The sequence below is a fragment of the Schistocerca nitens genome, chromosome 6, assembly GCF_023898315.1.
Source record: "Schistocerca nitens isolate TAMUIC-IGC-003100 chromosome 6, iqSchNite1.1, whole genome shotgun sequence".
Taxonomy (NCBI): Eukaryota; Metazoa; Arthropoda; class Insecta; order Orthoptera; family Acrididae; genus Schistocerca; species Schistocerca nitens.
This window is the reverse complement of record NC_064619.1, coordinates 249732063-249745829: the sequence shown is the minus strand read 5'-3', so window position 1 is coordinate 249745829 and position 13767 is coordinate 249732063. Positions and strand designations below refer to the sequence as shown.

Here is a 13767-nt window from a genome sequence, read left to right as displayed (position 1 = left end):
ACAGCACATCATCTCCCTTGGTTCTTTCCCCAGTCAGGTCATCCTTGCAATAGATTGTATAGCCCCATAGGACAGGGGCATCAGATGCTTTAAAATGCATTTCCTGCATACAGAAGCACACTGTGCTAGGAGCTTCAGTTCCTCCTCCTGTGTCCTCAACACATTAAAGGACATGAGCCATTTATCAAGGGGGTTTCACTTTGACCCTGTCTTTCAGCCTGGGAGAGGAGCCACCGTATGAAGAGGCTCAGCTTTGCTGCAAGATGCATGCCCCAGTCTGAGCAGGGAGTTCCCCAACAGCAGCAACCACAGCCTTGTTGGAAGTCCTGGATGGATGTATGGGCTTCGAATTAGCTGCAGCATCAAAATAACTGCAGCAGAACAAGTGCATTGGCAGATGCAGATACTAGTGCTGACACTGGCAACTTCCATTTGTATAGCAGCGTCAGTATGAGGGACTGGCTGTTTAAGAACAGATGCAAAGGAGGTAGCAAATGTCAGGGGCTGCACCGCCTTATAGATCTTTTTGGTTTCTCCATACAAGATATGTTTCGTTGGTTTTATTTCCAGTTTATTTGTTTCTTCAAGGAAAACACTGCAGTCCCTACTCCAGGCAGGGTGGTCACCATAGCAGTTGACACACTACACAGCAGATGAACAATTGACTCGTTCATAAACAGCCTTCCCACATATGCCCCAGTGGCTTCTCCCTTATCTGACAGCAGTGTGCCTAAAGTACTGGCACTTAGAACAGCACATTGGCTTCGGGAAACGAGGCCACACACTGAGGTGAAGGAAATGTGCCTTGATATGCTCTGGAAGTTTCATGCTGTCGAATGCAGGTATAAGAGGATCCGATTTCACTAGATCGCCACACACCCTTTTCATTATATTTTGTACAACAAAAATACCTTCTTGGGCAACTCATTTTTCAATTCTTCTTTTGGAATGTCAAAGAGATGACTAGAAGCCACAACACATTTTCTGTAGTTCAACATGTTGTGCAGTTCTCTCTATTGCTTACTCCCTAAGACATTTTGCTTTTTGGAGGTTAGCTGCTTACTGGGAATTAAAAGTTTCCACTAATGATGCTCCATTTCACAAGTGCTTCACCAAGTTTAAAGAACCACAGATTCCCTCTAAGCCCTTTTGGATATAGAAAGGAGAAAGGCAAAATCTTTTCAGAACTACCCTCTTTCCGCTTGAAGATGAAAAACGCGTTCTGGCCAGCAGTATGTGTTCTGTTACTATAAATACCACCACTCTGAATAAGTCCAGAATCGGGAGGACTGGCTACACAAACCCCCTGGTTTGATTGGGTGTTTTTACCTACCAGCAATCCACCCTTTCCACTGGGAGAAGGCAGAGAGAACTTCAAAGGTTCCATACCAGTACCACAAGCAGCTAGGGAAATGAAAGTCCATCGAGACACGAGCCCCGCATGCCTAGGTAAGCCTTATATAACTGAAGTGCGGCAGGTTCCACAGAGGCTGACCGCGAATGACTATTCCACCTCAATAGCCAGGCATCTTGGCGCACAGCACACCTTAAGATTGACAGGTTTTTTTATAGAAGTTTTTACCATCCTCATGATCCGTTCCCTGTGGCACAACATTACACCACCGCATGGTAGCCACTGAAGCATGCTCAGAGCTTATAGTGACAAAAGACTGGCAGTGCTTACTAGTCCCCAGTTCAGGAACCCTGGGCTCGCCAAGCCCATAATCACCCAATTAATGCTGAGCCCCTGATGGGAGGTTGGTTACTAAATTTATATTTTTACTTTTATCTTGTACTGAAAAGTATTATGTTAAAATAATAATAATAATAACAATAATAATAACCAGAACAAGCACAAATAGAACACGAAGTGACACATATGTTAGATATAGAAGAGAAATTTCAGCTGACGTATATAGAATACAAAGACACAAATACAGACATTAGACCATTCTTGCATAGACCACCAAATAACCCAAAAGTCGAAACAACGATAACAACTATCAACACAATCATACACAACAAAATAAATGAAAAAACAACTATGGAAGAGTTACAACTACTGGTTTATATTGGAGCACTCACTACACTAAATATACACACTACGCAGAGATCAGAACCAACCAACACACAGAAGAAACCCATAAAACCAGCATGGCAGCACAGGCTACAGGTTAGAATAGAAAAACTGAGAAAAGACATCAGACAGCTAACACAATTTATAAGAAATGAAATATCAGACAAAAAACAAAAACGGTTACGTAAAATCTCACAACAAGAAGTGATAGAGCAAGTAGATGAAAAGAAGCAGAAATTACAAGCATTGGCCAAACGACTTAGAAGCTACAACACTTCTGGAGCAACATATGGTCAAACCCGGTACAACATAACAGACACGCACGGTGGATACAAGCAGAAACAGACACATACAAGATGATACCACAAATGCCTGAAATGATAATTGTGCAAGGTGAAGTCACCCAAGCAATTAATTCTACACACAATTGGAAAGCCCCTGGAAAAGATAAAATAGCAAATTTCTGGCTAAAGAAGTTCACCTCAACACATTCACATCCAACTAAATTATTTAACAGTTACATTGCAGACCCATACACATTCCCTGATACACTTACACATGGAATAACTTATCTGAAACCTAAAGATCAAGCAGACACAGCAAACCCAGCTAAATATCGCCCCATAACATGCCTACCAACAATATACAAAATATTAACTTCAGTCATTACGCAGAAATTAATGACACATAAAACACAGAACAAAATTATAAATGAAGAACAAAAAGCCTGTTGCAAAGGAGCACGAGGATGTAAAGAGCAACTGATAATAGATGCAGAAGTGACATATCAAGCTAAAACTAAACAAATGTCACTACATTACACATACATTGATTACCAATAAGCTTTTGATAGTGTACCCCACTCATGGTTACTACAAATATTGGAAATATACAAAGTAGATCCTAAATTGATACAGTTCCTTAACATAGTAATGAAAAATTGGAAAACCACACTTAATATCCAAACAAATTCAAATAATATCACATCACAGCCAATACTGATTCAGCGTGGAATATACCAAGGAGACTCATTAAGTCCTTTCTGGTTCTGCCTTGCTCTGGACCCAGTATCCAACATGCTAAATAATACAAATTATGGATATAATATTACTGGAACATACCAACACAAAATCACACATTTGCTATACATGGATGATCTAAAACTAATGGCAGCAACAAATCAACAACTCAACCAATTACTAAAGATAACAGAAGTATTCAGCAATGATATATATAGGGCTTTTGGAACAGACAAATGTAAGAAAAATAGCATAGTCAAGGGAAAACACACTAAACAAGAATATTACATATTGGATAACCACAGCGACTGCATAGAAGCGATGGAAAAAACAGATGCCTATAAATATCTAGGATACAGGCAAAAAATAGGAATAGACAATACAAATATTAAAGAAGAACTAAAAGAAAAATATAGACAAAGACTAACAAAAATACTGAAAACAGAACTGACAGCAAGAAACAAGACAAAAGCTATAAATATTTATGCTATACCAATATTGACCTACTCATTTGCAGTAGTGAAATGGAGTAACACAGACCTAGAAGCACTCAATACACTTACACGATCACAATGCCACAAATATAGAATACATCACATACATTCAGCAACAGAAAGATTCACATTAAGCAGAAACAAAGGAGGAAGGGGATTTATCGACATAAAAAACCTACATTATGGACAGGTAGACAATTTAAGAAAATTCTTTATAAAACGAGCAGAAACTAGCAAAATACACAAAGCAATCACTCATATAAATACATCGGCTACACCACTACAATTTCATAACCACTTCTACAACCCTTTAGATCACATAACATCAACAGATACGAAGAAAGTAAATTGGAAAAAGAAAACACTACATGACAAGCACCCGTATCATCTAACACAGCCACACATCGATCAAGACGCATCAAACACATGGCTGAGAAAAGGCAATATATACAGTGAGACGGAAGGATTCATGATTGCAATACAGGATCAAACAATAAACACCATATATTACAGCAAGCATATTATTAAAGATCCCAATACCACAACAGATAAATGCAGACTTTGCAAACAACAAATAGAAACAGTAGATCACATCACAAGCGGATGTACAACACTAGCAAATACAGAATACCCCAGAAGACATGACAATGTAGCAAAACTAATACATCAACAGCTTGCCATACAACAAACTAATAAAACAACACGTTCCCACATACAAGTATGAACCACAAAATGTACTGGAGAATGATGAATACAAATTATACTGGAACAGAACCATTATAACAGATAAAACAACACCACATAACCAACCTGACATCATACTCACCAATAAAAAGAAGAAATTAACACAACTAATCGAAATATCCATACCCAATACAACAAAAATACAGAAGAAAACAGGAGAAAAAATTGAAAAATACATCCAACTGGCTGAGGAAGTCATGTGGCATCAGGATAAAGTTGACATTATACCAATTATACTATCAACTACAGGAGTCATACCACAGAATATCCACGCAATACAGCTGCATCCAAACGTATATATACAACTATAGAAATCTGTAATTATTGATACATGTTCAATTACCCGAAAGTTCCTAAATGCAATGTAACATATACTGTACAGTTAAAAGGAAGTCACACTTGATCAAGGTCCGCGTCACTTTCCATTTTTGACCAGACATAACGTCTGAGAAAAGAAAGAATAATAATAATAATTTATTATTATTATTATTATTATTATTATTATTTTAACCTAATACATATCAGTACAAGATAAAAGTAAAAATATAAATTTAGTAACCAACATTACATACTTGTTATTTGAAATCTCCTTAGTGAGCACCGCACGTTTCCATCACTTCAATCAGATAGCGTAGCTGCAGGACAGTTTCAAAACGGTGTCTGTAGGTGATGTACATTACAAGCAACGTGCCGTCATTGAATTTCTCACTGCAGAGAACAGCTCTTATCTAGCCCCCTTGGACTTTCACTTGTTTGGGCCATTAAAGGATGCCATTTGTGGAAGACATTTTGAGGATGATGAGGTGGTGATTCACACAGTGAAGTACTAGCTCCACCACCAGGACAAGGATTGACACAGACAGGACATACATGTCCTTGTTTTGCGCTGGAGGAAGGCCATAGAACAGGACGGAGATTATGTAGAAAAATAGGGTGTGTAGATAAAACACCATTATTTTGTATGTGTAATTCTCATTACGTTCAATAAAGGATTGTTGAAGAAAAAAATGCAGCACATTACTTTCTGGGCAGCCCTCATAAAAATGAGCACCAGATTAATAACTTCGTCAGCAGCAAACCCTACAGATTCACTAAATAAAACACCATCTGTAACATTTGAGGTACTGAGTGGCCAACGCGGGATAAGCGCACTTTTTGAAAAATGTGAGTTAGGCACAGAAACTATAGTTAAAATACATAAACATGTTGTGGCCAAGGAACATAAGTGAGAGTTTGACAGGTGCTGATATCTAATGGCAGCAAGGTGATGTGTTGGGGAGGGGGATGCATGATATCCTTGGAAGCCAACAGGTGCAAAGCTTCATTTGGAAGCAAACAGGAATATGTACACCATTTAATTCCATTGGCTTCGAACAAAACACTTGTTTCATGAAGTGTTGCAGTAATATTTCGTCAATGTTGTGGTATTCACTTTAAAAAAAGTTTCATGTCTGTTTAGCTCACTGAACTACAAATGAACACAGAAGGGAACACAAAGCAATTTTATTGCTGTTTCTTAGAGGGGAAAAAAAAGGTACTGGGATGAGTAACAAGAAGTTTAAAATGGAAGTAATGAATAATTTTTCCAGTAAATGTAACCTGTACTTTGATTGTAAGTGATAATGGTCTTTTTAAGTGGACATACAAATTTAATGTCATTTAATAAATACAAAAATTTGAAATTTTACTAAGATTTTTGTTATAACCAGACATTTACAATGATAAAGCACATGTACCTGGTGATAGGTATTGAATGAATAAAGAAGTAAACAAAGACAATTGGGTTTTGGTTGGCGGCTCCAACTGTTTTGGATGACAATAAGAACTAGTAGTCTAAAGTACCAAACTAGCTATTAGGACCTAATGTAATAGTGACTGTTAATGTAACAAGAGTGACCTTAACCTATCTGGTTTGTTTTATTGTGGGTGAAGAGATTATCAATGAGACAACGTCAGTGTCAGACTATGCTTATTCTTCCAAATCCAAAACAGTTCACTTTTCCCGGACAAGAGACACCAGGGAAAAGTTCAAAAGAGAACACTTGTGGAAGGAAGAAAAGCACAAGTAAATAGAAACTTTAGAAAGAGCATACTGCCAGGAAAGGAAAGTTTCATGCAGCCAAAACAGTGAAAAGTCATCCTCGTGAATGTAGATTCACGTGCACCATAAAAGTACCTCAAATGAACCAGAAAGAGATTTCTGGTGATTACCGAAAATTGGGCAATCATAATTTACAAACTTCTTTTATATATTCTTCAGTCACACAGAAAGATCCAAAGAGCATTAAAAAAGAGACAAAGTAAAAGACAGAATATTAAGTTCAGAGTACAGCCTATGTAGTGCAAGAGTTTGAAAAGAATTGTTTTGCTTAACTTTGGCTGAACCTAACGAGAGAATTGACAATGTTTTATTGAAAAAAGTCAGACACATAAACCAGTGTTTCACCTAAAGATTAGAGACTGAAGAAAGAGCCAACCAACAAACTTCACAGGAAAGAATTGATTTACTAAAAGAACACATCAACAGTTTCCCTAAGTATATGATGATCACTATACCAGAGCAAGGAATCCAACAATGAAGTTTCTTTCTTCAAATCTAAATATTAGAAAACATAGATTTTTGCAAAATATTTTAACCTCAAGTTCAAAAACCACCTCACACTGATACATGTACGTCTTTTGACAGACTGGAAAACCTGAAAAAAGGGTGGCAGTGAAAATGTTAATGCACTCAAAGTTCAAAAGGAGACTCATCTGAGGAAAGCAGACAAAAGCTAATGTTGTTGATCATTTTAGAGATTATGAGGCCACTGCAGTTATATGGTTTGATTTATATAAGACTCTCCCAACTATAGTACTCAAGCATTTTGTTGCAGACAGTTGTGGACATACAATTTTTGCATCGACGATTTTGCAGAGACCTATGAATGTTACTGTTATTCGTACTCACACTTCGCAGAATATTTACTCCTTATTGGTATTTACTGCTAATAATAAAAATCAGTTCCAATTGCATTGAGATTTGTAACAACACAGTATGAAAAATGATTTCCATTTCGATTTTATGTCCTCCTCTATGGTTCAGTGTGGCACAGTACACTGCTCCGACTGTATTTCAACATGCTGCCATCTGACAAAGCATGACAGTGAAAGTTTCTATAAATTAAAAAAAAGTATCTTACTGCTCTTTCCTTCTGTAAATTATATGATTACATATATTCAAGAACTGAATATTCCTGTTGGCTGCATTATAAGTAGCAATGTTATTATTTAAATGATTAATGGAAAATCTCATATAAAGATGTGAAACAAATACTAACAAAGAGATAGAGGGGCTGGCCAGTACTTACCTCAGCTCAGTACAGCCGATAGACACACAAAAAACAGAACCAAAAATTTACGTTCCTAGCTTTCGGAATAAATATTCCTTCATCATCAGGGAGGAGAGAGGGGAAAGAAAGGGAAGAAGGGAAAGTAGATTCAGTTACTCACAACCCAGGTTATGAAGCAACAGGGAAAGGAAAACAGGGAGGGTAGCAAGCTCCCTGTTTTCCTTTCCCTGTTGCTTCATAACCGGGGTTGTGAGTAACTGAATCTACTTTCCCTTCTTCCCTTTCTTTCCCCTCTCTCCTCCCTGATGAAGGAACATTTGTTCCGAAAGCTAGGAACGTAAATTTTTGGTTCTGTTTTTTGTGTATCTATCGGCTGTACTGAGCTGAGGTAAGTACTGGCCAGCCCCTCTATCTCTTTGTTAGTATTTGTTCCAATGTTATTATTTCTATGATACACAAAGATAAAAATGATTCTAAGATAAAGATCAATGTTGTAACGTGCATATTAAACTAGTGACATGAGATAAACTGTATGTTTTGTTTTCACTAAAGTACAACTTCCCTACTGATTTTCTTACATAATACTTGGCTTTGCAATGTACAAATACTTCACAAGAGCTTAATTACTACAGTTTCTAACAGCCGCTTCACTTTCTTAATTTATGTTCTCAGTTGTTCCTCATACCTGAAGATGTGTTCTCTACATATTGAAAAGAATGCATGGATTTCCTATACCCTGCCAGCATTGATCACTATACACAGTTGGTGAAGCTGTGCATCATTCAGTATGAATAATTTTATCAGTTTGTAAAAGTACTAAATAAGAACATTTTATGAAGTAGTTGTACACTTTTGATTACCTCAAGTGCTTGCATCTTTTGAAGTAATGATTTCCCTTCTGGTTTATGCCGGCTGTAAAATTCACCAAACCTTTCCTTGGCTACTAACTGCAGACCATATTTTTCGGCAAGCCTAGTCAAAATATGCAAAATATCAGCAACAAATATATCACTGTGATAACTAAATTATAAAGTAACACAGATAACAGAAAAAACAGAGGTAATTTTAGTCCACATCTTGACATAACTATCAAAATTTCATAGCTGTACTGTTTTTACAAGAAAAGGTACAGGGAAAAATCAACAGAACATGAAAAAACTAACCAACATCACTTTTGCAGGACCTCGTGAAACAGTCATTGCATACTTTACTTTAGATACACATGGATAAATTGTTATTTATCGGCATTAACAACATTCAGGGATCAAGATGGAAAATTAAAATGTCTGTATGTTTCTACTTGGCTGTAACAATGTTTCTACTGGTCTCACACACACATGCTTTGAAGTGTACTCCTTCTAAAAGTTCCTCAGGAATCAAAATTGAATGTCTATATTTAACACTTTTTTTCACATTTGATCGAACTTGAAATGCACAATAAACTGTAACTGTAAATCAAATTAAGAAAAAATCCAGATATATTTCTATACACATAGTCAGTACTTACTTTCAGGAGCTGAAATTGCAGTACTGCTGATAGACACTCTAAAAGTAGACAACTACTCATGTTTTTTTCTTTTTTTTTTAACTGTTAGTTCTTTTCTCAGGTATGAAAGATGCATGGGTTGCCTCCCCTCATCCCCACAACAGGCGAATCCCTCCTTTCCACTTTTCTCAACCTACCCTAGCTGAGAATGCAGATATCATTTTGAAAAGCAGTCCAAATGTCATACGACAATTCTTGTATAATGTAAATACTTTTGGATTAGAGACCACTCACCAAAAAGCAGAAGCACACACTTACGCCCCTAAATGGTATCGGCTGTCCAGCCTGCACCATGTAGGGACAATAACGTGCGCACGCGCACACACCTGTGTGTGTGTGTGTTTTACTCTAGCTCATCAAAGGATAACTCTTGAGTGCTAACAAGTTTTCTTTCTTTTGTGTATGCCTATTGACAATGCAACACTTTTCAAAGGAACCATTAGGCAACAACAGATTGAAATAGGGACACGGAATACAACAGAGGACAAATACGTACCTTTGGGGGATAAAATAGTGAAGACAACAATGGCTCAAACAGGCAAAAAGACTAAGTCAAGCATAAATCATTGGCTAACACAAGAGATACTGAATTTAATTAATGAAAATATAAAAAATGCAGCAAATGTGTTGGGTGGTTGTAATTAAACTGATTGTGTTCGGAGTGCTACAGTACGGACTGTATATGTTGCACGACACTGGAACATTTTACGTATGGTCATTAATCGGTGCGCTCACAAGAGTATACTGAAAAAATAATAGCTCCACTTTCTGCCATCAGGTGAAAATATGGCACAATAAGCGGTTGGTATATGAAATGTTTCATGTTCTGACACCAGTATGCTTTTTGTCACTTGGTAACAGATGTTTATTTCTTTTATGAAGTGACTGTTGGTGTAAAGGGTTAAGAAAGTTTAAGTTTTCCGTATGAAACACAATAGCTATTGAGAAGAATGATTGTGCACTGCTAATGAAGTTCTGTTAAAAGAATGCCAGCAATAACAGCACCTCATTGCAGGAATAGCTGGCAGCAACAACTGCAAAGAGGTGCTACATCAATAAAAAGGCTAAAGAATATGATAAAAGAAATTTGAAGAAACAAGTGAATTAGGTAATGAAGCAGAGATAGGGAGGCAGCCCACTCCCATGGCAGTTTCTGATCAATTTGCTGTAGCTATAGTGGACCATGCAGCACATGTCTTCAATTCTGTAATAACCAGTGCTCAAGCAGTGGCACAGGAATTCTTCCCCCCCCCCCCCCCCCCTCCCCCAGTCAATAGTTAAAAAGATTTTGCAGTGCATTTTACAACAGTATCCCTACAAGATTTAGAACGTGCGTCAAATGAAGCCTCAAGATGGGCTACAATGCCATGGCTTGGTCTTCGGTTTTTTGTTCACATGGAAATGGATGACATGCCGCTGGGGAACCTTCTTTGGATGGATGAGGCACTTGTTACTCTGCATCGCTCTATAGATGCCGGAACTGTCACATATGAGGTTCTACTCCACCAAATATTGTGCAGGCACATCCACTGCACTCAGCTTATGTGACTATGTGGTGTGGCTTCACAAGCTCCTTCACAGTCTGTTTTTCTTCGAGGAGATGGCACCTTGCAGGTCTGTTAAGTGTACAGTTACATCTGGACATCATAAGCTCATCTTTGTGCAGCACGTGATTCATGCTTTGCAGGAATGTTACTGTGTCCACACCACTAGTTTCATGCAATATAGGATGACACCACATTTTGCTTGCCTGGTGAAAGTTTTGTTTCGAGAAACCTGTGTTAACAACCGCATCATCTCTACGTAATTTCAAGACGTGTGCCTTTCAGATCCCAATATATAAATCCAAGTGACTTTTGGTTGTGCCAATATCTAAAAAGTCTTGTCTATCAGGGATGTGTCTAGATTTTTCCTAACCTCACAGATAGCATGTGATGACATATAGCTCTGATTACACTGGACATGCTGTGAGCAACTGTCATTCATACTGTGTTACAGATGCAAAATGTTGCTGAGTCAGGAGACCATACTGAACACGTTTTAACTTGTGACCATATCCTAATAAACAGGCCAGAACCATCATTATCGTGTGTTTGATCGTTCCTCCCCTTTTATTGCATCCACGCCACATTCAGACTGCTTACAGTGCCTTACTTTCACCTGGTGTCAGGAAATGCATGTGCACCAATTAATGAACATATCTACGATGTTTCAGCAACCTGTCTTGAATACAGACCACACTGCAGCAATTTCAACACTGTCAGTTTAATTATAACCAAGTGATAGCACACGAAGCCAATAGCCCTGCCACATTGGTAATGCTTGTTTCCTTCATACAATCCAGTCTGCCGAGTGCTGTTGGCAAGCAGAGTACAATTAGCCCTTGTGAGGCAAATTGAGGACGTACTTGATGGTTGGTTGGTGGTTGTTTTGAATTTGGGAGGGAGGAGGGGAGGGGAAGGGGGACAAACAGCGAGGTTATTGCTGCCATGATCTAATCAAGGGAGGAACAACACAGACAGCACAGCCCTGTCAAGGAAAAACAGATACAATACAAACAAAAAGAAGAAAGGAATGACAGGGCAGCAGGAAGAAGAAAGAACAGGAGGGGGGTGGGTGGAAACGGTGAGAGCAGGGGTGCCTAGAAACGATATACGTGGTGTGGCGCCACCACCACCAACAACATATCCTGACACCAACAATATACCATTTTCATGATAAAAGATGACAACACCAGGAAAAGAAAAGGGGAAACAAAACAGCACAACAGATCACACAAAATGTTGGGAAAGGTCGAGGAGAATCTGGCTGGTGTGCAGGTAAGGTCAAGGCCTCCATAACCAATGCCTACACTGAGGGACTCAAATCCCAGAGGAACATTCAAGGACCTACACCTGAGAGGACAAAGCACTTTCATGAAGAAAACCGAGGACAGACGTAACCATGTGGGGGCTGTCCGATAATAGCCGAGACAAGGAAGGTGAAAGGGGATATTAGTATGAAGGACCACAAGGTGGGGGCAGTCCAGCAAAATAAGGATCACTGATCACTGTGAGGGGAGCCCAGCAACTATGGAGGAGGAGGGGGGGGCCTCACTGCGGAGTAAAAAAAAAAAAACTGTAGGTCAACCTAGTACGGCCAATACGAAGACGGCTGGGGATGGAAGATTCCTGCCGAGAGAGGCAGAGGGAAGAACGCCATGTAGTGGAAGTCTCCTTGACTTTGCAAAGTTTATAAGACAGGGGAGTAGACTCTCAACAGCTGGCATGCAATTGAGTAAAAAGGGATTTGATGTAAAGTCATAAATCCACCCCTGGAGGGGTCTGAACTCCAACCAGACTATCAGTAAATTCATTACCTGGTATACCTACATGGTCAGGATCCCAAAGGAAATCGACCAAACAAGCAGTAGCACCACCAAGATCAGCAAGAAAGTCGTGAATGGCAGAGATCCAGGCGTGGCAGGGAAAAACTTCAAGCAATACCTGAAGGCCACTCATTGAGTCCATAGGTAACAAAACTCGGGTAAAAGAGAACTGTTTAATGAAGCAGAAACGCATGACTATTAATTCTGCGGTAAACACCCCACGTGACACACCAAGGGATGGTGTTTCATGCCAACAGAAGACGTGAAGGCATGTCCCACATGATTGGCAGATTTAGAGCCATCTGTGACAAAAACAATGGCATCCTGAAACTCCCATAAGAGCATTTGGAACACACTACACAAGACCATTGGAGTGACGAAAGTTTCGGACCCTGTGGGCGAGATCCATCTGAATCTGGGGCTGACGAACTAACCGAGGGGAGGGTGGTCAGGAAAGAACACGGGGAAGAAGACAACAAGGGGAGATGAAAGTCATGGCAGAGAGAAGCAAGGCAAAGCAAAACGAAACCAGTAGACCCAACCGAGGGTAGGCAGTGGGTGGGAGATGGCCCAAAGTTGCAAAAAGAAGAGAATAGGAGCAGTGAGCAGGGGAAGCGAGGATGGGTATGGCATAGGAAACCACGAGCTGGGACCACCAAATTGAAACTAGTGAAATGGTTGAACACCTGGATGAGATATTGTCATTGTGGAGGATTGAGGTGTTGAAACAATTGGTTATGAATGTAATCACGCCAGGAGCTGAATTGTGGGAAGAAGAAAGGGCCAGAAGCAGCTCCTATTCAGTAACAGGTTCATTGTAGGATTCCGCCTGACGAGGGGTAAAATATAAGCAGGAGCTTCAGCTCACTGTTTCCAGACATCAGGCAGCTGCACGTAAGGCTGAAGCAAAATGGGTTGCGAGGGGTTCTGCAAGAACTGATATATCTGTACAGGGGCCACCTGAAAAGGCAAGTCCTAGAATGGAAGACTGCTGCTGACCACCTTGGGGATGCGGAGTGTAGCCTACACCCATGACAATGGGGACACAAAGCATTTCCAACACATCCGTTTGCTCTGTTTGATTAAGTAGTGGGCTTTGGCACCAAGACGTTTAAAGGTAACAAGACCAGCAACGGGTAGGTGCCGCTTAAAATGTTGCAAGGTGCGAAGACAATCACAGATAACAGC

The 13767-nt window shown here is 39.4% G+C and overlaps 1 protein-coding gene across 1 annotated transcript in view; it reads right to left on the bottom strand.

Moving 5' to 3' along the window:
* Positions 1 to 13767, bottom strand: part of LOC126262671 (mRNA cap guanine-N7 methyltransferase) — a 125004-nt gene that overhangs the window by 55289 nt on the left and 55948 nt on the right. Inside the window, exon 6 of the mRNA XM_049959444.1 lies at positions 8527 to 8638. Coding sequence (XP_049815401.1) covers positions 8527 to 8638 — 112 coding nt within the window. The remainder of the gene's footprint in view (positions 1 to 8526; positions 8639 to 13767) is intronic.